At 34.7% G+C, this 25,990-nt stretch overlaps 1 protein-coding gene across 5 annotated transcripts in view; it reads right to left on the minus strand.

The window, feature by feature from the left end:
• The window catches only part of RBM41 (RNA binding motif protein 41), a 104,339-nt gene that overhangs the window by 35,056 nt on the left and 43,293 nt on the right, over positions 1-25,990 (minus strand). For 3 of the 5 annotated variants that reach the window (XM_023248813.2, XM_023248812.2, XM_023248810.2), the window contains exons 6-7: positions 13,455-13,602; positions 6,345-11,629 (exon numbers count right to left, since the gene is read on the minus strand). In XM_023248813.2, the coding sequence (XP_023104581.1) occupies positions 11,481-11,629; positions 13,455-13,602 (297 nt within the window). In that variant the 3' untranslated portion in view covers positions 6,345-11,480. Of the gene's footprint in view, positions 1-6,344; positions 11,630-13,454; positions 13,603-25,990 lie in introns of those variants that run through there. The other 2 variants (XM_023248811.2, XM_045050457.1) reach the window with 2 other exon arrangements.

Genomic DNA, 25,990 nt, shown 5'->3' on the forward strand with positions numbered 1-25,990 from the left:
TTCCCATCACTGAACTTGCTTGCACCGCGCAAACACCCAACGCTGTGCTTCTGCGGATCCATCCCTCCAGCGGGTCTGACTCATTCCTGGTGCCACACGGACCCTCCCGAAGCAGATCAATGAAGGATAAGCAAGCTGAGCCTGCCCCTCCCGCCCCCGTGCACCTTGCCGATCCACCCCAGCTAATATGCCAGATTCCCAGCACCACAAGCCTGGCAGTGTGCAAGTAGCCCAAATGGGCCATGCCACCCCACAGTGAATCCCGCCCCTAGGAGAGGGGAAGAGAAGGTACACACCAATCTGACTGTGGCCACAGTGGTGGGCTGGGGGCAGACATCAGGTCTGACTGCGGCCCCGCCCACCAATGCAAATTATTCAAGACAGCACAGGGAAGGGCCCTGCAGTTCCCCACCACTCCAGGAACTATCCAAAATGACAAAACGGAAGAATTCCCCTCAAAAAAACCTCCAGGAAATAACAACAGCTAACAAACTGGTCAAAAACGATTTAACAATATAACAGAAAGTGAATTTAGAATAATAGTCATAAAAATAATCGCTGGGCTTGAAAACAGTATACAGGACAGCAGAGAATCTATTGCTACAGAGATCAAGGGACTAAGGAACAGCCAGGAGGAGCTAAAAAATGCTATTAATGAGCTGCAAAACAAAATGGAGATGACCACAGCTCGCATTGAAGAGGCAGAGGAGAGAATAGGTGAACTAGAAGATAAAATTATAGAAAAAGAAGCTGAGAAAAAGAAAGATAAAAAAATCCAGGAGTATGAGGGGAAAATTAGAGAACTAAGTGATGCACTAAAGAGAAATAATCTACACACAATTGGTATTCCACAGGAGGAAGAGAGAGGGAAAGGTGCTGAAGGTGCACTTGAAGAAATACAGCTGAGAACTTCCCTGATCTGGGGAAGGAAAAAGGCATTGAAATCCAAGAGGCACAGAGAACTCCTTTCAGACGTAACTTGAATTGATCTTCTGCATGACATATCATAGTGAAACTGGCAAAATACAAGGATAAAGAGAAAATTCTGAAAGCAGCTAGGGATAAACATGCTCTAACATATAAAGGGAGACCGATAAGACTTGTGATGGATCTCTCTACTGAAACTTGGCAGTCCAGAAAGGAATGGCAGGAAATCTTCAATGTGATGAACAGAAAAAAATATGTAGCCGAGAATCCTCTATCCAGCAAATGTGTCATTTAGAATAGAAGGAGAGATAAAGGTCTTCCCAAACAAAAACTGAAGGAATTCATCACCACTAAACCAGCCCTACAAGAGATCATGCTACTGGAAGTCAAAAGAGAGCTGGAGTAGCCATACTTATATCAGACAAACTAGACTTTAAATTAAAGGCTGTAACAAGAGATAGAGAAGGGCATTATACAATAATTACAAGGTCTATCCATCAAGAAGAACTAACAATTATAAATGTCTATGCGCCAAATACGGGAGCCCCCAAATATATAAAACAATTACAAACATAAGCAACCTTATTGACAAGAATATGGTAATTGCAGGGGACTTTAATACCCTACTTACAACAATGGATAGATCATCTAGACACATGGTCAATAAAGAAACAAGGGCCCTGAATGATACATTGGATCAAATGGACTTGACAGATATATTTAGAACTCTGCATCCCAAAGCAACAGAATATACTTTCTTCTCGAGTGCACATGGAACATTCTCCAAGATAGATCATATACTGGGTCACAAAACAGCCCTTCATAAGTTCACAAGAATTGAAATTATACCATGCATACTTTCAGACCACAATGCTATGAAGCTTGAAATCAACCACAGAAAAAAGTCTGGAAAACCTCCAAAAGCATGGAGGTTAAAGAACACCTTACTAAAGAATGAGTGGGTCAACCAGGCAATTAGAGAAGAAATTTAAAAATATATGGAAACAAACGAAAATGAAAATACAACAATCCAAACGCTTTGGGACGCAGTGAAGGCAGTCCTGAGAGGAAAATACATTGCAATCCAGGCCTATCTCAAGAAACAAGAAAAATCCCAAATACAAAATCTAACAGCACACCTAAAGGAAATAGAAGCAGAACAGCAAAGGCAGCCTAAACCCAGCAGAAGACGAGAAATAATAAAGATCAGAGCAGAAATAAACAGTATAGAATCTAAAAAAACTGGAGAGCAGATCAATGAAACCAAGAGCTGGTTTTTTGAAAAAATACACAAAATTGATAAACCTCTAGTCAGGCTTCTCAAAAAGAAAAGGGAGATGAGCCAAATAGATAAAATCATGAATGAAAATGGAATTATTACAACCAATCCCTCAGAAATACAAGCAATTATCAGGGAATACTATGAAAAATTATATGCCAACAAACTGGACAACCTGGCAGAAATGGACAAATTCCTAAACACCCATACACTTCCAAAACTCAAACTGGAGGAAATAGAAAGCTTGAACAGACCCATAACCAGTGAAGAAATTGAATCAGTTATCAAAAATCTCCCAACAAATAAGAGTCCAGGACCAGATGGCTTCCCTGGGGAATTCTACCAGACATTTAAAGCAGAGATAATACGTATCCTTCTCAAGCTATTCCAAAAAATAGAAAGGGAAGGAAAACTTCCAGACTCATTCTATGAAGCCAGTATTACTTTGGTTCCTAAACCAGACAGAGACCCAGCAAAAAAAGAGAACTACAGGCCAATATCCCTGATGAATATGAATGCAAAAATTCTCAATAAGATACTAGAAAATCGAATTCAACAGCTTATAAAAAGAATTATTCACCATGATCAAGTGGGATTCATTCCTGGGATGCAGGGCTGGTTCAACATTTGCAAATCAATCAACGTGATACATCACATTAATAAAAGAAAAGATAAGAACCATATGATCCTGTCAATCGATGCAGAAAATGCATTTGAAAAAATTCAGCATCGTTCCTTAATAAAAACCCTGGAGAAAGTCGGGATAGAAGGAACATACTTAAACATCATAAAAGCCATTTATGAAAAGCCCACAGCTAATATCATCCTCAATGGGGAAAAACTTGAGAGCTTTCCTCCTGAGATCAGGAACACGACAGGGATGTCCACTCTCACTGCTGTTGTTTAACATAGTGTTGGAAGTGCTAGCATCAGCAATCAGACAAAAAACGGAAATCCAAGGCATCAAAATTGGCAAAGATGAAGTCAAGCTTTCACTTTTTGCAGATGACATGATATTATACATGGAAAATCCGACAGATTCCACCAAAAGTCTGCTAGAACTGATACGTGAATTCAGCAAAGTCGCAGGATACAAAATCAATGTACAGAAATCAGTTCCATTCTTATCCACTAATAATGAAGCAACAGAAAGACAAATCAAGAAGCTGATCCCATTCACAATTGCACCAAGAAGCATAAAATACCTAGGAATAAATCTAACCAAAGATATGCAAGATCTGTATGCTGAAAACTATAGAAAGCTTATGAAGGTAATTGAAGAAGATATAAAGAAATGGAAAAACATTCTGTGCTCATGGGTTGGAAGAATAAATAGTTAAAATGTCAATACTACCCAAGGCTATCTACACATTCAATGCATTCCCAATCAAAATTGCACCAGCGTTCTTCTCAAAGCTAGAACAAGCAATCCTAAAATTCATATGGAACCACAAAAGGCCCCGAATAGCCAAAGTAATTCTGAAGAAGAAGACCAAAGCAGGAGGCATCACAATCCCAGACTTTAGCCTCTACTACAACGCTGTAATCATCAAGACAGCATGGTATTGGCACAAAAACAGACACAGAGACCAATGGAATAGAATAGAAACCCCAGAACTAGACCCACAAAAGTATGGCCAACTAATCTTTGACAAAGCAGGAAAGAATATCCGATGGAAAAAAGACATTGTCTTTAACAAATGGTGCTGGGAGAACTGGACAGCAACATGCAGAAGAATGAAACTAGACCACGTTCTTACACCATTCCAAGAATAAACTCAAAATGGATAAAGGACCTGAATGTGAGACAGGAATCCATCAAAACACTAGAGGAGAAAGCAGGAAAAGACCTCTCTGACCTCAGCTGCAGGAATTTCTTACTTGACACATCCCCAAGGGCAAGGGAATTAAAAGCAAAAATGAACTATTGGGACTTCATGAAGATAAAAAGCTTCTGCACAGCAAAGGAAACAGTCAACAAAACTAAAAGGCAACCAACAGAATGGGAAAAGATATTTGCAAATGACATATCGGACAAAGGGCTAGTATCCAACATCTATAAAGAGCTCACCAAACTCCACACCCAAAAAACAAATAATCCAGTGAAGGAATGGGCAGAAAACATGAATAGACACTTCTCTAAAGAAGACATCCGGATGGCCAACAGGCACATGAAAAGATGCTCAACGTCTCTCCTCATCAGGGAAATACAAATCACAACCACACTCAGATATGACCTCACGCCAGTCAGAGTGGCTAAAATGAACAAATCAGGAGACTATAGATGCTGGAGAGGATGGGGAGAAACGGGAACCCTCTTGCACTGTTGGTGGGAATGCAAACTGGTGCAGCCGCCCTGGAAAACAGTGTGGAGGTTCCTCAAAAAATTAAAAATAGACCTACCCTATGACCCAGCAGTAGCACTGCTAGGAATTTACCCAAGGGATACAGGAGTACTGATGCATAGGGGCACTTGTACCCCAATGTTTATAGCAGCACTCTCAACAATAGCCAAATTATGGAAAGAGCCTAAATGTCCATCAACTGATGAACGGATAAAGAAATTGTGGTTTATATACACAATGGAGTACTATGTGGCAATGAGAAAGAACGAAATATGGCCCTTTGTAGCAACGTGGATGGAACTGGAGAGTGTGATGCTAAGTGAAATAAGCCATACAGAGAAAGACAGATACCATATGGTTTCACTCTTATGTGGATCCTGAGAAACTTAACAGAAACCCATGGGGGACGGAAAGGAAAAAAAAAAGAGGTTAGAGTGGGTGAGAGCCAAAGCATAAGAGACTCTTAAAAACTGAGAACAAACTGAGGGTTGATGGGGGGTGGGAGGGAGGGAAGGGTAGGTGATGGGCATTGAAGAGGGCATCTTTTGGGATGAGCACTGGGTGTTGTGTGTAAACCAATTTGACAATAAATTTCATACATTAAAAAAAAAGTTGAAACAATTTGAAGAAAATAATGATGGTATTAAGTTATTAAGTCAGAATAAAATAAACATCCATTAGTCCATGGTGATATAAACAAATCAGTAAATAAATAGGGGAGATGGTTATTTTTCCTTATAGAATTTCAATTAATACATATAGAAGCAATGAAAGAAATAAAAATCACTATTAGTAAACCCCACAGTAGTAACTGTCACCATCAAGAACAACTGATAAATACTAAAATTAGTGGACACAAGTATGATGAGAAACAGGATATTTGAATGGTCTCAATGTATCTTCCTACAAGATGTTTATGAATTATAAAGAAGAAAATAGTAACTGTACAGTGAAGCATAGCAAACACCTTAAACCAAGTGATTGAGGTTAATAACACCAGTATTAAGACATAACAGCATTAGCTATCTTCTGATATGATGCACTAAAAAGGGTACATCACTTCTGTCGTATTCTTACCAAAAACACATAACCTGAGTCTAATCACAGGAAATTATCCGACAAACCCCAATTAGGGACATTTTACAAAATAACTGCAATAAATAATAAATGCAGTGTAGGATACTGGATTTGAACCTGGATCATAAAAACACATTAGTGGGACAAATGGAAAAAATCAAATAAGGTCTGAAATTAGTCAATAGTACTGTGTCAATATTATTTTCTTGGTTTTTGAGAATTGTACTATGATTATAATAAAGTGTTAACACTAGGGGAGGCTGGGTGAACGATATATGGTAACTCATGCTATTTTTGTGACTTTTCTGTAAATCAAAAATGTTTTATTTAAAAAAAAGCTCATTGTCCAAATTTTTATTACTACTCTGAACACTTTCCTTAGTTTATTACTCATTTATATTTCAGTTTCTATAAATTTTCTGGTTCACTCACATTTTTATTGAATTATTGACTTTTGTACATTAAGAAAATTATATACATTGTATTAAGGAAATTAGCTCTTTGTGCATGACAAATTATTTTCTAGTTTGTCTTTTGATTTTTTTTTATGGTAGGCTTGTGTGTGTATGTATAGATGTTTTTAATTGGTGATTTCTGCTGACCTGTGTGCAGAAAATAAATAGCAGCTAAGTGGCTTTAAGTCTTCTATGTAATCAAAAGACCACAGAATAGGAACAATACTTTATAAAAATGACTTTAAGAAACTGTTTCTTCTCTCCATTAAAAATTACATTTATTTAAAAATTTACATATGGTAAAATTTATCCTTTCCGGTATATAATTCGAATTTTGAGAAATGCATACACTTAAGTAACTTATAATCAAGATACAGAAACCTTCCATTACTAAAGCAAATTCTTTGTGTTACCATTTTGTAATCAGTCTGCCAGTTTTAACCCCTGACATCCACTGATTTGTTTTCTTTCCTTATAGTTTTGCCTTTTCCAGAATATTATATAAATGGAATCAAACAGTAAGTAGCCTTTTGAGTTTGGCTTCTTTTACTTAGCAAAATGCATTTGAGATTCATCCAAGTTGTTGCATGTATGACAGTTCATCATAGTTTTTATTGCTGAGTAGGATTCCATTGTATGGATATACCACAGTTTGTATATGCACCAGTTGAGGGACATCCTCTATTTTTATTTTCCTCTATTGTTAATGATCTGTAGGTCTAGTAAAGGGCAGAGGTGAGATTTTCCACTCAACAGGAATAAGTTTCTTCTGAAAAGTCCAGCTTAGAATTATGTCCCTGGGTAATATGTGCAAGAGGTTATACCAGGATAACTTACTTCTTCCCCTTAAACTATATTTAAAATTGAAGAGTTAATCCTAAGTGAGCTGTATATAAAAGGAATAGGAGTTTGTCCTGAGTACAGTTAGAGGATATTCTCAGAGCAGGCCTGACAAATATTCTGGAAGCCAAGACATTTGTAGAGTACTAAAAACTTTTTTAATAAAAAAAAATAACTGAAAAAAAGTAAAAATCACCCCAAATCACACCACTTTAAAAATTTTGTAAAGCAAAAGTCCCCTTTAAGCCTATCTAATCCCACTTCCAAAAGGTTTACAGTTTGGTATGTATATTTCCCAGCTTTTTCCTAAATTTATTCAGAAATACCTGTATATACATATATCATACATATACAAATGCTTTTGTTTATAAAAATGCATTCACATTATACCATTTCTTGCTTTTTAAATTAGTACAAAATTCTGGACACCAAACAGATCTGAATGTATTCATACATATACCCCATTATTTTAATGGATGTACAGTATTCCACTAAATGAATGTATCATTATTGATTTATTCATTTTCCTATTGATGGACTGTTGGGTTTTATCCAATTTCTTTTTTTTGGTGACTTTGAGATATAATTCACATACATACAATTCATTACTTATAGTATATTCATAGAGTTGTACAATTATTATGACAATCAATTTTAGGACATTTAACCAACTTCTAAAGAAACCTCATACAATTCAGCTATCACCCTTAGCCCTGAGCAACCACTAATCCACTTTCTGTCTCTATATATTTACAAATTCCGGACACTTCATATAAATGGAATCATATAATTATACAGTCTTTTGTGACTGGCTTCTTTCACTTAGCATGTTTTCAGGGTTATTCCATGTTTATAGCATATATTAGAAATGTTCCTCTTATACCTTTTGAAAGAGTATGTAGGAATTTGTATTGATTCTTCAGTGTTTGCTAGAATTTATCTGAGAAGCCATTTGAGCCTGGGGTTTTCCTTGTATTTTTTTAAGTTATTAATTAACCTCTTTACTTGTTACAGACATTTTCAGATTTTGTTTCTGATTGGTTTCAGTAGTTTGTGTTTCTAGGAATTTTTCCATTCCATCTAAGTTATCTAATTTATTGGTATATGATTGTTCATAGTGTTCCTTCATAATATTTTTTATTTCTAGAAGATTGATAGTAATGTTCTCTCCTTCACTTCTGATTCTAGTAATTTGAGTCTTCTTTTTTCCCTGGTCAATCTAGCAAAAATTTTGTCACTTTTGCTGATCTTTTTCTGGAATTAACCATTAGTTTCATTGACTTTCTCTAATGTTTTTCTATTCTCTGTCACTTATTTATCTAATCTTTTTTATTCGTTCCTTTTGCTTGCTCTAAGTTTAGTTTGCTCCTCTTTTCGCAGTATCTCAAGGTATAAAATGATATGTTATTGATATGTGATATTTTTTCTTGTTAAATATAGGCATTTGTGTTTATAAATTTCTCTCCAAGCATTGCTTTTGGTGCATCCCACATTTTGGTATGTTGTGTCTTCATTTTCATTCATCTCAAAGGATTTCTTAATTTCTCTTGTGATTTTTTACTTGACCCATTGGTCATTTAAAAGTGTGTCTACTTCATATTTCCAAGTTCCCCAACTTTCTGTTATTGGTTTCTAACTCAATTCCATGTAGTCAGAAGACATACTTTGCATGATTTCAGTCTGCTTAAATTTACTGAGGTTTGTTTTATGGTCTACGATATGATCTATCCTGAAGATATTTCATATGCCCTTAAGAATGTGCATTCTGTTCTTGCTGGGTAGTGTTTTATAGATCACTTTAAGGTCTAGTTCATTATGGCATTGTTCGAGTCTTCTATTTCCTTGCTTATTATCTAATTGTTCTACTTTTCAAAATGGGGTACTAAATACCCCAATTCTTACTGTACACTTGTATATTTCTCCCTTCATTTAGTTCAGTTTTTGATTCATGTATTTTGGTGCTCCATTATTAGGTGCATATATAATTTTGCTCTTCCTGATGGGTCTACTCTTTTATCACTACAAGATGTCACTCTTTGTGTCTAATGACATTTTTTGTTTTAAAGTCTATTTTATCTGGTATTAGTATAGCCACTCCAGCTTTCTTATAGTTGCATTTGCCTGATAATTCTGTTTAACCTTCAATCTATTTGTATCTCCAAAGTGTAACCCCAACAAATAGCATAGAGGTGAATCTTGTGTTTTTCCCAGTCTGACAATCTCTGCCTTTAATTGGATTGTTTAATCCATTCATATTTATTGCTATTATTAATATAGGTGGACTTAAGATTGCCATTTTACTGTTTGCTTTTTATACGTCTCTGAGGTTTGTCTTTGTTTCTCTATTTATCCTTTGGCATTGAATATTTTCTAATTTAAGTTTCTTTAATAGTATTTTCAGTTATTTACATAGTAGTTGCTCTAGGGCTTACCATACAAATCTTAACTCAGTTGGCTTCAGATATATACAAACTAAATTCCAATGAGATATAAACACCTTATTCCTACATGAATCTATTCCTTTCCCCACTTTTTTATGGTATTATTGTTATACATATTATTTCTATATGTTATAAATCCAACAATACACTGTTATTATTTGATGAAATTTTGTCTTTTAAAGAAGCTCAGAGAAGGAAGAAGAGAAAATATATATTTGTCATTTTTTTATATTAACTTTCTTATTTCCTATTTCTTTTCTTCACTTGTTCCTGTAGATTGGCGTTACCATCTGGAGTCATTTCTATAGTCCAATACAGCTTTGCTTCCACCCTATGTTGTTATTGGCAAATATATTGCATTTTTATATGTTATAAACCCAATAATGCAACTATATACATATTGCTTTATACAACTGTTTTAAAAATCAATTAAGAGAAAGAAAAATGCATTTAGACTGTCCTTCCTAATTATGTAATTACCTTTACCCATGCTATTTTTCTATATGTACAGATTTAAATTATTATCCAAAGTCACTGCTTTCTGCCTGAAGAACTTCCTTTACTATTTCCTATAAGTCAGGTCTGCCAGCAACAACAGTTTTTGATGATGTGGGAAGGCTTATATTTTATCTTCATTTTCAAAAACAGCTTTATTGGATATAGGATTCTATATTGGCAGGTGTTTTCTTTGAGCACTTTGAATATGTTATCCCATTGCCATCTCCATTGTTTTTGATGAAAAGTTAGCAGTTAATCTGATTGGGGTTCTGTTGTAAGTGATGCTTCATTTTTCTCATGTTACTTTCAAGAGTTTCTCTTTGTCTTTGAGTTTTAGCACTTTTGTTATGATGGGTCTGTGGATTTCTTCTTTATCCTACTTGGGGTTTGTTGAAATTCTTGGATGTATAGGTGATGCTTCATCAAATTTGAGACATTTACAGCCATTATTTATTGGAATATGTTTTCTGCTTCTTTCTTCCTCTTCTCTTTTTCTTGTCCTCTCATTAAAAGTATGTTGGGGTGCTTAATGGTCTTACTCTCTGTTAAATTTTCTTCAGTTTTTTTCTTCCTGTTCTTCAGCTAAAATAATATCATCTCATTTAATCCTTACAACCCAGTGAGGTAAGTAGTATTATTATCCTCATTTTATAGATGAGAAAACTGAGGCTCAGATTAAGTGACTTGCCAAGGTCACGAAATGGTAAGTGTGGCTGTGAAGTTCAAACACAAGTCCAATTCCAAAGTTTGTACTACTTCCTCTATATCATATATTCTTTCTATTCTCCAGCAACTACAAATAACTGAGGGATTTAGGAATGACTGACTCTCTTCTGGAGAACACTTTCTTCCCACCCTCCTTTAGTACTGTTTGCTAGTATGTTCCTCTTCTAAAATTCATACACCTAATACATAACATACATTAGATATTGATTCAATGTTTATTGCTTTGAATTCAATGATTGCTCAATGGTAGCTAGCTTAATGACTATGAGAACATTAATATTTTGATCTAAATGCTTTCATTAGAAAAATATATAGCTTTTTGAAGACACTGATAACTTCATGGGGAAGCATTCGTTAAGTGTATGGACTAACTTATGAAACAACCTATTGTCACTGCTCACAGTTCTTACTCAACAGCATTTGTTGATGTTTATGCCTGGGGTCTTGGTCATTTATTTACTGGTGGATATAAAGAAGGATAAATGAGCTCTAGTAAATAAATATTTCAACATGTAATTAGTTTTTTAGTTCTGCATATAGGAGGCAACCTTGGAAAGAATGTTATATTTAGGGACAAATATTTAAGACCCCAGATGAATTATAAAGATTTTTTAAATCCTTGGAAATAATCTTTTGTAATTTATCCTGAGAAAATGATATTCTTTGTACCCTACACTTCATACTTGCCATATGTCTGTCCTATATAGTCTTTGATTATAAAAAATGTTTCCTACCAATTTGTTCTGAAACAGAGGGGGATTATCTTAGATTTTTCTCTCCCTCAGTTAGTTTCTCTTCTTCAAATCCAAGCAAATTGCTATCTATACACAAATCCCAGATCCAAGATTCTGATGCAAGAAAGACCTCCTGGGACTCACCATCTATATATCTTTTAGCTACCACTGATTTCTGTAGTGTTATCTGTAGCAGCCTGGAGATCTGACCGTTGTTTTTTGTTCTTTCCAAATTCTATCACCAATATTTTCCCACGTAGTTTATATCCATTTACTAGATGCAATGCTTGCTGTGCTAGCTCCTTATCTAAAAGAGAAAGAAAAAAGCATCAATTTACATAGGGCTTAGTAATTCAATTCTATTCCAAGTCTAGTTTATGTTGTTTTGCCTTGGAGTTAAATATAGGCTACAAGCCTATATAGTTCTTAATTTTATTATCTTTTCCATAATCTCAAATTTGTATAACTCACCAAGATTAAACTAATGGCTAAGAATGACAATAAAAACTTAAAATGATGTTTGAATGTCTCCTAACACAAAGATAAAGGTAAAGAAACAAGAATATAGACAGTGTGACAAAGCTATAACCAATAATCTATAAACCTCTTAGATAACAGATTATAGGTATTATGATAATGAAACCATTTTCAAAATGGACGACACAAATAAAAGATGTTATCATGGTACTGAGGACATTTTGCTTTTTTCTTTTGATGGGAGAGTGGGAGCCCTCATTGGAATAAATAAGTTTAAGAAATCTTATAGGCATATGGATACTTGAGGTGTGAGTATACAGTGTATAGCAAGGATAGCAGGAGTTTTCAACTTTCAACTGTTTTTAACAGTCTCAGAGCCTGTATGTAGAAAATTTAGAAGTGAAATTATTGCCCAGAGTCTGTGAAATCATAAGTAGACAAGCAATGTCTTTAGACTAAACCAATTTATGTCTTACATATGTATATACTACAAATTTTCAAATGTTATACTGCTGTTATAAAACAGCTATACACCTTAAAGTACTGACTTTATAAAATATTTTTATTATATATTTTTCAATTAATGGATCATATTAGCTTGGGGTCAATGAAAAATATTTTAAGTTTAAAAGGGGTCCTTCTACAAAAGGACTGAAAACCGCTAGTGTAGAGGATCCACAAACCTTAACAAGATAGGAAAAATAGTTTAATCTAAAGAAGTTAATTCTAAAGAAGCAGAGGGGAGTTTAGTATGGTTTATGTGTAAAAGCACTTGCCTATACATAGATTACTAGGCTGTTTATAAGTAATGGTAGTTAGGGATAATGAAAGGTAGAGCTCCTACCCAGCTTCCACCAGAAAAGACAGTCTGGTCTGCTATAGAAAATGAAATTCCTGTATTATTGTTCTCTTTTAATTATGATACTGAGATCAAGTAGTAAGATGGAAACAATAGTTAAAGGAATTTATCATCACCCCCTAGTAAATTATGAATTACTAGTGAATTAGCATGTTAACATATAATCTCTTAGTCCTAAAGGAATAGGGCATACTAGGGTATTCTACCAGAATACCAATATATTAATAAGTAATATTGGGGCGCCTGGGTGGTGCAGTCGGTTAAGCGTCCGACTTCAGCCAGGTCACGATCTCGCGGTCCGTGAGTTCGAGCCCCGCGTCGGGCTCTGGGCTGATGGCTCAGAGCCTGGAGCCTGTTTCCGATTCTGTGTCTCCCTCTCTCTCTGCCCCTCCCCCGTTCATGCTCTGTCTCTCTCTGTCCCAAAAATAAATAAACGTTGAAAAAAAATTAAAAAAAAAATAAGTAATATAATCTGAACTAGAAATACCATCATCAGCAAAGGGAAGGTCCATTTTGATAGAGTGAGAAGGGAAGTGCTATGACTGGAGAAACCTGAGGACAATGGGATAAGGCGGTCATGCACTGTCAGTGGAGGAGAGGAAGCATAGGAGGGAGGGTGGAAGAACACTGAAAACATATTTTCCTTACTTCTCTTTCCTTCTTCCCATGTGCTTGTTCAAGCATATGCTTCTCATGTGATATGAAGAAATCAAAGGGCTATATCTAAATTAGAGAGGGTATAAATAGTCTCTAATGAACTGATGCTACAATTAATTATCCAGATAAAGGTACTTACTGGGAAAGGTGATAAAAGCTTGCCCCCTCATTCGTCCAGTCATCATTCGGAATTGAATTGGTGGTCCTTTTTTCTCCTGGAACCGAGCGAACAATGAGACAAGGTCTCTTTCGGTCACCCGAGGGCTAAGGTTCTTCAGGTATAACACCTAATGTAAACCGAGGATCAACAGAAATAGCACATGAGGGAGGTAAGGCAACTATTTCACTGTAGTAAGAATTAGTTTCAGATAAAGATGGCAGATTGAATACATGCATCTAATTTTACTCCCTCCAGAAAACTCTCTAAAACTATAGGGCCTTTTTTTTTTTTTTTTTTTAAACACAAACCCACGAGGTCAGAAAGAACGAGGAAAGGAGGCAATAGCAGCAGTACTCTGGAAGCTAGAAAATAATTACATAAGTGTACTCAAGAAAGCTGAATCTTAAACCAGAAGTGGGGAAATCCAGGAACTAACCCAAACTACACCTAAGAATCCACAAACAGTTTAGGAACTGAAAGCTTCAGGTACCCCTGAAAATGAAGGTAAAGGGATGAGATTAAGATAAAGTGGGAAGGTTGAAAGTTGCTTAAAAAACAACTAGATCTTGAAAGATCCTCCCCTAGCTACTGGAGAAAGGCCAACCCCAATCATGGTGAATACTGGTAGCTCATTTTCTAAATATGGGGAATGTCAGGCACAGATGAGGGTGTAAATACTATATCTGAACACAAGAAGATTAAGAGAAATAATGCACACTAAATATGATTAGCCCCAAGAGAAAAGATTAAAAAAAATACTGATTTGCGATGGGGAATTTCTCCAACAAATGGACCAGCCAGATGACTTTAAAGTGAAGCTAAAAGTCAGCAAGGGCCACTCAGGTGCTTAGAGCTTCCAATCTGCTTTTTGGCACCTACTCATATATATAGGCACAGATTACCCGGATCTGGTATCAACTGTATCTGTGGGAAGCCTCTAATGTGAAAGAGAGAACAGAACAAACAAACAGAAATGAAAGCAAATGAAAAAGAAAACAGACCATGCAAGGAAGAAAACTTCAAAAAAACATCACTAGTACCCTCAGAGAAAGGAGACAATATTCTATTAGGAATGGGATGCTATAAAAAAAAAAAAAAACAAAACACACACACACATTCAAGAAAACAAAAAAGAGCCCTCGAAAGCAAATAAATTTAAGTTCTTATCGGCTTAAAATAGATTGTTATGTTTTAAGGAAACCCCATTGTAACCCTAAAGAAAAGACCTATAAAAGATAAACAAAAGGAAAAAAAGGAAAAATACATTAGTACAAAAAATCAATGAAACAAAAAGGAAGACATCAAGAGAGGAATAGAGGGACAAAAGAGCTACAAGACAGAAAACAAATAATAAATGATGATAGTAAGTCTTTACCAATAATTACTTTACATGTAAGTATTTTAAACTCCCTAATCAAAGACACAAGAGTAGTTGAATGATTAAAAAAACAAGATCCAAGTATAATCTGTCTATAAGAAACTCACTTTATATTTAAGGGCACATATAAACTAAAAATGAAAGGATAGAGAAAGATATTCTATAAAAATGATAACCAAAGAAAGCAGGGTTGGCCATGTGTATATCAGATGAAATAGACTTTAAGTCAAAATTGTCACAAGAGACAAAAATGGGCATTATATAATGACAAAAGGGTTAATTTACCTAGAAGATATAACTATAAATAAATATGCACCCAACATCAGAGCACCTAAATATATGAAGCAAACAGTGAGAAGTGAAAGTAGAAATACACAACAATACAATACTAGGAGATTTCAATACCTTACTTCCAACAGCAGAAGGAAAACTAGAAATTTCACAAATATGTGGAAGGAAACTAAATGTCATACTTTTAAGCAACCAATGGGTCAAGGAAGAAATCAGAAGGGAAATTATAAAATATCTTGAGACAAATGAAATCAGAAGATAACAATATTTATGGGATACAGCAAGAGCAGAACTAAGAGGGAATTTCATAGTGATAAATGCCTACATTAAAAAAGAAGATCTCATGGGGCACCTGGGTGGCTCAGTCAGTTAAGCGTCAGACTCTTGATTCTGGCTCAGGTCATGATCTCATGGTCGTGAGATTTAGCCCTAGCTCGGGTTCTGTCCTAGCCCTAGCTCGGGTCCTTCTCCCTCTGTCCCTCCCTTGCTCATGCTCATTTGTTCTCTCTCTCTCTCTTTCTCTCTCAAAAACAAAAACAAAAAGTCTTAGAGATGCCTGGCTTAGTTGGTGGAATGTGTGACTCTTGATCTCAGGGTCTTGAGTTCAAGCCCCACCCTGGGCAGTTGAGCCCACTTAAAAAATAAAATAAAGGGGTACCTGGGTGGCTCAGTCGGTTAAGTATCTGGCTCTTGATTTCACCTCAGGTCATGATCTCACGGTTGGTGAGTTTGAGCCCCACATCATGCTCTGTGCTGACAGTGTGGAGCCTGCTTGGGGATTCTCTTTCTCCCTCTCTTTCTGCCCCTCCCCTTGCTCGTGTGCTCTCTCTCAAAATAAACAAATAAACTTTTAAAATATATATATATACATATGTATATATATACATGTAAATATATATATATATACATATATATATGTATATATATATATTTAAAATAAAATAAGATTTCAAATAAACAACTTAACTCTACAATTAAGCAACTAGGAAAAGAAGCAAACTAAGTCCAAAGTTAGTAGAAGGAAAGAAATAAAAACTAAAGCAGAAATAAACAAAGGAGATTAGAAAAACTAGAAAAAAATCAACTAAACTAATAGCTGGCTTTTTAAAAAGAGCAACAAAATTTACTGCCTTTGGCTAGGTAGAGGAAAAAGGAGGGAAGACTCAAATAAAATCAGAAAAAAAAAGAGGAGATGTTATAACTGATGCCACAGAAAAAGAAAGGATTACAAGAGACTACTATGAACAACTGTATGCCAACAAATTGGATAACGTAGAAAAGGATAAATTCTTAGAAATGTACAACCTACCAAGACTAAATCATGAATAAATAGAAAATCTAACGAGATTTATAACTAGTAATGAGATTGAATCAGTCTTCAAAAATCTCACAGCACAGAAAAGCCCAGGACCAGCTGGCTTCATGGGTGAATTCTACCAAACACTTAAAGAAGAATTAATATCAATCCTTCTAAATGTTTACACTAACAATGAAAGTATCAATCCTTCTAAATGTTTACACCCTAACAATGAACTGCATGAAAATGAAATAAGAAAAAAGCCAATCCCATTTACAATAGTATCAAAAAGAATAAAATGCTCAGAAATAAACTTAACCATGGAGCTTAAAGACTTGTACACAGGAAACTACATAACATTGATGAAAGAAATTGAAAAAGACACAAATAAATGGAAAGCTATCCCATATTCATTGACTGCAAATACTATCAAAATGTTCATACTACCCAAAGTGATTTACTGATTCAATATAATCCTTATCAAAATCCCAATGTCAATTTTTATGGAAATAAAAAAATCCTCAAATGCATGTGGAATCATAAGAGATCCCAAGTAGACAAAATAATCTTGAGGAAGAAGAACAAAGCAGGAGGCATCTTATTTCCTAATTTCAAGCTACAGTAATCAAAACAGCATGGTACTGGCATAAGAAACAAACATATTGACCAATAAAACAGAATAGGGAGCCCAGAAATAAACCACATATTTATGGTACACTGATCTTTGACAAGGGGGCCAAGAATACACAATGGTAAAAAGATAGTCTCATAATAAATGGTGTTGAGAAAACTGGATACCCACAGCAAAAGAATTAAAGTAGATGCTTAACTCACACAACACATAAAAATCAACCCAAAATGGATTCAATATTTTAAAATAAGACCTGAAACTCCAAAAACTCCTAGAAGAAAATTAGAGAAAAAATCTTCTGGACAATGATGTTGGCAATGACTTCCTGGATATGACATCAAAGCACAAGCAACAACAAAAGCAAAAATGAACAAGTATGATTAGAACTAAAAACCTGTACAGCCAAAAAAAATCAGCAAAATGAAAAAGCAAGGCACAGAATAGGAGAAAATATTTGCAGATCATATATCTGATATCTGATAAAGGATTAATATCTAAAACATATAAGGGACTCCTGAAATGCAATAGCAAAACAAAACAAAACAAAACAAAAAACCCCAAATAACCCAATTTTAAAAACGGGCAAAAGACCTGAATAGTAATTTCTGCAAAAATGACATACAAATGGCCAACAGGTATATAAAAAGATGCTCAATATTACTAACTATCAGGAAAATGCAAATCAAAACCTCAATGAAATACCACTTCACATCTGTTAGGATGGCTATTAATAACAACAACAACAAAAAGTAAGTGTTGGTGAGGATATGGAGAAATTCTAAGCCTTATATGCTATTGGTGGGAATGTAAATCAGTATAACCACTATGGAAAACAGTATGGAGGTTCCTCAAAAAATTAAAAGTAGAACTAACATACAATCCTGCAATCCCACCCCTGGGTATATACCCAAAAGAACTGGAATTGGGATCTGGAAGAACTATCTGCATTCCCTTGTGCAGTGCAGCATTATTTACAATAGCAAAGACATGGAAACAACCTAAATGTCCACTGACAGATGAATGGATAAAGAAAATGTGTATAAATACAATGGAATATTATTTGGCCCTTTAAAAAAAGAAAATCTTTTCATTTGCTACAACATAAACTTGGAAGACACTATTCCAAGGGAAATAAACAAAACACAGAAGAAATACTACATGATCCCATTTATATCAGGCATCCAACACAGCCAAACTCATAAAAGCAGAGTAGAATCATGTTTACTGTGAGGCTGGGAGGAGGGCTAACTGGGGAGATGTTCATCAAAGATGTTCATGCAAGATGAATAAATCCTATAGATCTACTGTACAGCATGGTGCATATAGTTATCAATACTATATCAGATACTTAAAATTCATTAAGAGGGTAGATCTTATGTTAAATGTTATGATAAAACAAAGGAGGAGGAAGGAAATTTCTAGAGGTGATGGTTAAGTTTAGGGCATTGCATATGGTGATAGTTTCATGGTGTACATTTATTTTCAAACTCATCAAGATTCATACATTAAATATGTACAGCTTTACTGGATGTTGTAAGTGATGAATCACTAAATTTTACTCCTGAAAACAGTATTACACTATATTTTAACTAGAAAGTAAATAAAAAATTGACAAAAAAATGCAAAATAAATATGTACAGCTTTTTCAAATGTCAATCATTCTTCAATTAAAAAAAGACAGCCAAGGAAATGAAGGACTAGTACACTGAAGACCACAAAACATTGCTAAAAAAAATTAAAGAAGACACAAATGCAAAAATGTCCCATGTTCATGGACTGGAAAACAATATTGTTAAAATTTACACACTACCTAAAGTGATCTACAGATTTAATGCAATTCCTATCAAAATCCCAATAGTTTTTATAGGAATAGAAAAAAACAATCCTAAAATTCATATGGAACCACAAGAGACCCCAAATAGCCAAAGCAATCGTGAAAAATAAGAAACAAACTGGAGGCCTCTCACTTAATTTTGAAACATATTACAAATCTACAGTAATCAAAAGAGCAAACTAGCATAAAGACAGTTATCTAGACCAATGGAAGAGAATAGAACCCAGAAATAAACTCACACATATACAGTCAACTGATCAACAGAGGGGCAAGAATACATAATTTGGAAAAGATAGTTCCTTCAACAAATGGTGCTGGGAAAAGTTGGTACCCACATGCAAAATAACAAAACTGGACTCTTATTTTATACCACACACAAAAGTCAACTCAACTGAATTCAGTCAAAATCCAGTCAACTGAATATTACATGAGAAGCACAGGCAGCAAAAACAAAAATAAAGTGGGACTACATCGACTGAAATACTTCTGTACAGCAAAGGAAACAATCAGCAAAGTGAAAAGGCAACCAACAGAATGGAAGAATATATTTATAAACCAAATATCTTATTAGAAGTTAATATCTAAAATATATAAGGAACTGTTACAACTCAACAGCAAAAAGACAGATAACCCAATTAAAAAAAAAAAAAACACGCAAGGGGCACCTGGGTGGCTCAGTCAGTTGAGCAACCACCTCCTGCTTTCAGGTCAGGTCATGATCTCATAGGTTCATGAGATTGAGCCCCACATTGCAATCTGGGCTGACAGCATGAAGCCTGCTTGGGATTCTCTTTCTCCCTCTCCCTCTGCCCCTCTGCTGCTCACTCTATCGCTCTCAAAAATAAATAAACATTAAAGAATAAAAAATTTTTAAAATGGGCAAAAGACCTAAATAGACATTTCTTCAAAGAACACATACAGGAAATAATTTGGCAAGGATGTACACAAATTGGAATTCCTGTACACTATTGGCAGAATGTAAAATGGTGCAGCCACTATGAACAGTATGGAGGTGCTACAAAAAATGAAAAATAGAACTACCATATGGTCCAGCAATCCCACTTCCAGATACTTATCCAAAAGAATTAAAATCAGAATATCAAAGAGATATCTGAACACATATGAAAACACTGTTCACAATAGCCAAGAGGTGGCAATATCCATCATGGATGAGTGGATAAAGAAGATGTGGTATACACATACAATGGAATACCATTCATCCAGAAAAAGGAAGAAAATCTGGTCATATGCTACAACATGGATGAATCTTGAGTGCATTATGCTAAATGCAATAAGCCAGTCACAGAAGGACAAATACTACATGATTTCACTTATATGTGGTTATCTATAGTAGTCAAACTCATTGAAGCAAAAGTAGAATGGTGGTTGTCAGGGGCTGAAGGGAGAAGGAAATGGGGAGTTGCTATTCAATACTTATGAAGTTCAGTCATGCAGGATGAAAAGTTCTAGAGATGTGCTGGACAACATTGTGCCTATAGTTAACAACACTGTAACGTATACTTAAAATATTGTTAAGAGGGTAGATCTCAAGTTACATTATTGTTAACAGAGTAGATCTCAAGTTACATGTGTTTTACTACAATAAGAAAAGATGGAAGAAAAAAATCTCTATATGTTAGCTAGGATAAACTATAACCTTTACAGTTTAATGGAACTTGAGAAGAATTCAGAGAAAAGCGGCATAAGCAAAGAGCTAGAAAATAGAGCCCACTTAAATGAGTTAACCACTAAAACACAAATAAATATATTAAACGTTATATAATAAGAGTCTCTTTGTGTCTCAAAGACTTTAGAAGCTGGATATTGCACATTTAGATTTAACTACACTTGTATCATAAAGGCAAAGGCACAGATTGACTGACTTGTGATTCACTTAAGTAATTTCAGGTGATCTAGAGTTTTGGCTCTGAAATACTTATCATAAAAGCATCATCAAATTAAATTACCATAGAAAGGAGTATGTGAAACATACTGCAAGTTTCTCACCAAGTAGGAAAGATCCATACTAAGATGGCTCCCTTTGATATGAACATTTTTTAAAAATCAAGATGACTTCTGGTAGACGTGGCTTGGTCACTTCTTGCTTGGATGCATCTTCTCTGCTCCAAACACACACACACACACACACACACACACACACACACACACAGAGATATGTATGAACATATCACCAACATACATATATATTCACACACACAGGTATGTATGTATGTACGTATCACCAACATACATATATATTCACACACACACACAAACGCGCATGCACACACACACACACACACACACACACACACACACACACACACAGAAAGATACAGCTAGGCTCAAAAACAATATTACCATTTCTGTGAAACAGAAAAACAGATACTCCAAGTGATAGTACAGGATGAAACTTCCTGGCATCCCTCTGCAATATACAGTTCTGTTTTGCATGTTTTGAACTTTACATAAATAGTATAAAACTGTATGCATTTTTATGCAGGTATCTGTTTTAAATTTTTAAAAAGTACATTATTTTTTAGAACAGTTTTAGATTTACAGAAAAACTGAGAAGGTAGTACAAAGAGTTCCCACATACCCCACACCCAGTCTCCCCTATAATTAACATCTTACATTGCTATGGTGCATTTGTTAAAATGAATGAATGAATATTGATACCTTATTATTAACCAAAGGCCATAGTTTATTTAGATTTCCTTAGTTTTTCCCTAATATCCTTTTCTTGTTTCAGGATTCCATCCAGGTTACCACGTACATTTAGTTTTCATGTGTCTTTAGGCTCCTCTTGGTTGTGGCAGTTTCTCAGACTTCTTGTTTTTAATGATCTTGACAGTTTTGAGGAATCCTGGTCAGGTATTTTGTAGGATGGCCCACTACTATATATTTTTTTTTGGTGTTTTTCTCATGTTAGATTGGAGTTATGGATTATGAGAAGGAAGACCAGAGAGGAAAGTTCAATTTTGAACATATCACATCAAGTATGCATACTATCATCGTGATTAATGACTGTTGATGTTGGCCTTGAACAACTGGCTGAGGCAGTGTTTGTTAGGTTTCTACGCTGCAATATTAGTCTTTTTTTCTTGCCTTTCCATACTGTACTCTTTGGAAATAAGTCACTCAATACCTCAAAACTAAGAAGTGGAAAGTTATGCTCCCCCAGTTTGAGATGGAGCATCTATGTAAATTATTTAAAATTCTTCTGTGTGGGATATTTATCTTATCTCCCCCAGTTATTTGATTTACTCAATCATTTTATTATCAGTATGCAGTCATAGCTATTTATCCTATACTTTAGGTTATAATCCAATATTAATTCACCTAGTTTGTTGCACAAGTTGTTCCAGCTTTGGTCACTGGAAACTCTTTCAGTTGGCTCTTGTGCTCCTTTGGCATATTCCCAACAATGTTTTTATGTTGTTGTTTTCAGCACTTTCTTACTTTCTGTCACTACAAAATGTTCAAGGCTCATCTTGTACATTTCCTGCCCCACTACTAGAATCAGTCATATCTCTAAGGAGTCCTGGTTCCTTTTACAAGAGAATGGTATTACAAACTAAGATTTGGGCACTGAACATGCTTGTTGCCAATGGAGTATCACTTCATTTAGACCCTCTCAGCTGACAGAGAAAAAATTATGCTTATACTAACCTGTGTATATATACATATCTATAAATATTTTATATATAATCATCTATATCTATACTAAGCTAAACATGATTTCATGCTGCTGTCTCCAACTCTAAACCATTATATGGATCATTCTAGCTTCTTTTCTTTGCTTGTCTGTGAATTCTACCAGTGAGAAACCTGGCTCCCACCACCTGCCATCCATTTACTTAATTGCTCCATTTCATTATACATGTGTATCAGTATCAGGATTGTTAACCAGTACCCTCATGAGACACAACCTTATTAACTAGGGTACAGTGATTATGTGCAACCTTATTAACTAGGGTACAGTGACTTCTGTTTTTAGTCTTCTAGACTCCACATATTTCCAAAGATACTTAAGTCAGCATCTTTCACCCACATACCTTCATTGAGGTTGCTTCATATATCTGTAAGATTGTCTTGTCATAGTCTTCATGCTTTCACGGGGTTCCCCAATCTCTCAAATGATTTTTTAATATTTGTATACATTAAGGGTCACTCTTCATGCTGTACAGTTTTATGGGCTTTGACAAATGCATATCTTGCATCCACCATTACATTATCTTATAGAATAACTTTACTGCCTTAAAAATGCTGTGCTTCCCCTATTTCTCTCTTCTCCAACCCCCTGAACTCCTGGCAACCATTGGTCATTTACTATCTCTACATTTTTGTGTTTTCTGTAATGTCACATAATTGGAATCATACAGTATATAGTCTTTTAATACTGGCTTTCACTTATTAATATATTTATAGTTCCTCTGTGCCTTTCTGTGGCTTGTCAGCTCTCTTTATTGACGAATTATATCCCACTGTATAGATGCAGCACAGGTGAATGTATCCATTCATCTACTGAAGGACATTCTAATTGCTTCCAGTTTTTGGCAATTATGAGTAAAACTGATAAACATTCACATGCTGGTTTTTGTATAAATATAGGTTTTCAAATCAATTGGGTAAATAACAGCGTAATTACTGGATTATACGGTAAAACAATGTTTAGCTTTGTGAGACTGCTGAACTGACTTCAAAGAAGTTGTAACATTTTCTATTCTCACCAGCAATGAGTAGGAGTTCCTGTTGCTCATCATCCTCAATAGCATTTAGTATTGTGAATTTTAGCCATTCTAATAGGTGTGTAATGGCATCTCACTGTTTTATTTTGCAATTCCCTGATGACAGCGATGATGAGCTGCTTTTCATATGCTAATTTGACATGTATATAACTTCTTTGGTGAGGTGACTGTTCTTACATTTTGCCCATGTTTTAATTGGGTTGTTTGTTTCACTACTGTTGACTTCCATGTCTTTGTGAAAAAGACAAAGTGTCTCAAAGACATGTCTTTGTATTTTGGATGAAAGTCCTTTATTAGAAATGTTTTACAAATATTTTCTTCTAGTCTGTGGCTTGGCTTTTGATTTTCTTAAAAGTGTCTTTCACAAAACAGAAGTTTATAAATTTAATAAAGTCTGATTTATCAATTTTTTTCTTTCACAAATCATGCTTTTGGTGTTGTGTCTATATATAGATGCATCACCAAACACAAGGTCATTTAGATTTTCTATTTTCTTCTATAAGTGTTATAGTACTGTGCTTTACATTAGGTCTATGACCTATTTTGAGGTCATTTTTTTGAGACCTCATTTTTGAGATCTCATTTTGAGATCTGTGTTTAGATTCCTATTTCGCATGTAGATAACCAGTTTGTTGTTTTAGCATAATTTGTTGAAAAGACTACCCTTTCTTCATTGAACTGCCTTTGCTCCCTTGTCAAAGATTAGTTCATTATATTTGTGTGAGTCTATTTCTGGAGTCTCTATTCTGCTCAATTGATCTATGTCTTTTTTTTCACCAACACCACCCTTTTTGATTATAGTAAATCTCAAACATGGAGTATTAGTCCTCCAACTTTGCTCTTCTTCAGTATTATGTTGGATATTCTGGGTCTTTTGTCTTTCCACATAAACTTATAATCAGTTGGTCTATATCTACAAAATAGCTTGCCAGGATTTTGTTGGGATTGTGTGGAATCTACATATCAATTTGGGTACAACTGACTTCTTAACAGTGTTAAGTCTTGCAATCCATGAACATAAATATCTCTGCATTTATCATCTTCTTTAATTTTTCATCAGAGTTTTATAGTTTTCTGTACATAGATCCTGTACATATTCTGTTAGATTTATACGTAAGTATTTTACTTTTTGTGGTGCTTTTGTAAACAGCATTGAGTTTTAAATTTAAATTTCAATTGTTCATTTCTCGGTGTACAGAAAAGCAATTGGCTTTTGCATATAAACCTTGTATCCTCCAACCTTGCTATATTGCATTTATTAGTTCCCATAGTTCTTTCACATTGTTGTTATTGATTCTTCGGAATTTTCTACATAGACATACATGTCATCTGTGAAAAAAGACAATTTGTTTTTCTTCTCAATCTGTGTGCTGTTTCTTTTCTTATTGCACTAGTTAGCATTTCTAGTACAATACTGAAAAGAAACAGGGAGAGGGTACATCTTTGTCTTATTCCTGATCAAAGGGGAAAGCACCCAGTTCCCCACCATTAAGTATGTTAGCTGTAGGGTTTTGTAGATATTCTTAAGGAGGTTGAGGGTGTTTCTTTCTATTCCTAGTTTGCTGAGAGTTTTTGTCATGAATGAGTTTTCATTTTGTCAAATGCCTTTTCTACATCAATTGAAATAATTATATAATTTTTCTTTAGTTTGTTGATGTGGTAGATTATATTAATTGATTTTCAAATGTTGAATCAGCCATAGACACCTCGAATAAATCTTGCTTGATCATGAAATATAATTATTTTTATACCTGTTGGATTTCATTTCCAAATATTTTAATTTTTCAATCAAACTATTTTTATTTTCCTAAAATTTAAGATTTTTCTCTGTGCTCTGAGAGATACTGATCTGTAGTTTTGCTTTATTTAATGATTTTATCTGGTTTGGGTATTAAGCTAAGGCTGGTTTCATAAAATGAGTTAGACAGTTTCTATTTTGTGGAAAAGATTATGGAGGATGGGTATCATTTTATATGATTCCATTTTCACCCCTTTTGGCATATCAATTATATTTCATTTTATAATTTTTTAGTGGTTGCCTAAGAGTTTACAATACTCATTTATGACTAATCTAAGCCCACTCTCAAATAACATCATACCACTTCACAGGTAGTGCAGGTAACTTATAATAGTTATATACACCAAATACTAATTCTTCCCTCCTATTCCTTATAACATTCCTGCCTTATAACATTCATTTATCAATATGCTATAATTACCTAACACATTACTTTGAATAGTTATCTTTTAGATCACTTAAAAATAAGAAAATAAAAGATTTCATTTTACCTTCACGTATTCCTTCTCCTATGCTCTTCTTTTCTTTATAGAGA

This window comes from Felis catus, chromosome X (genome assembly GCF_018350175.1).
Source record: "Felis catus isolate Fca126 chromosome X, F.catus_Fca126_mat1.0, whole genome shotgun sequence".
Taxonomy (NCBI): Eukaryota; Metazoa; Chordata; class Mammalia; order Carnivora; family Felidae; genus Felis; species Felis catus.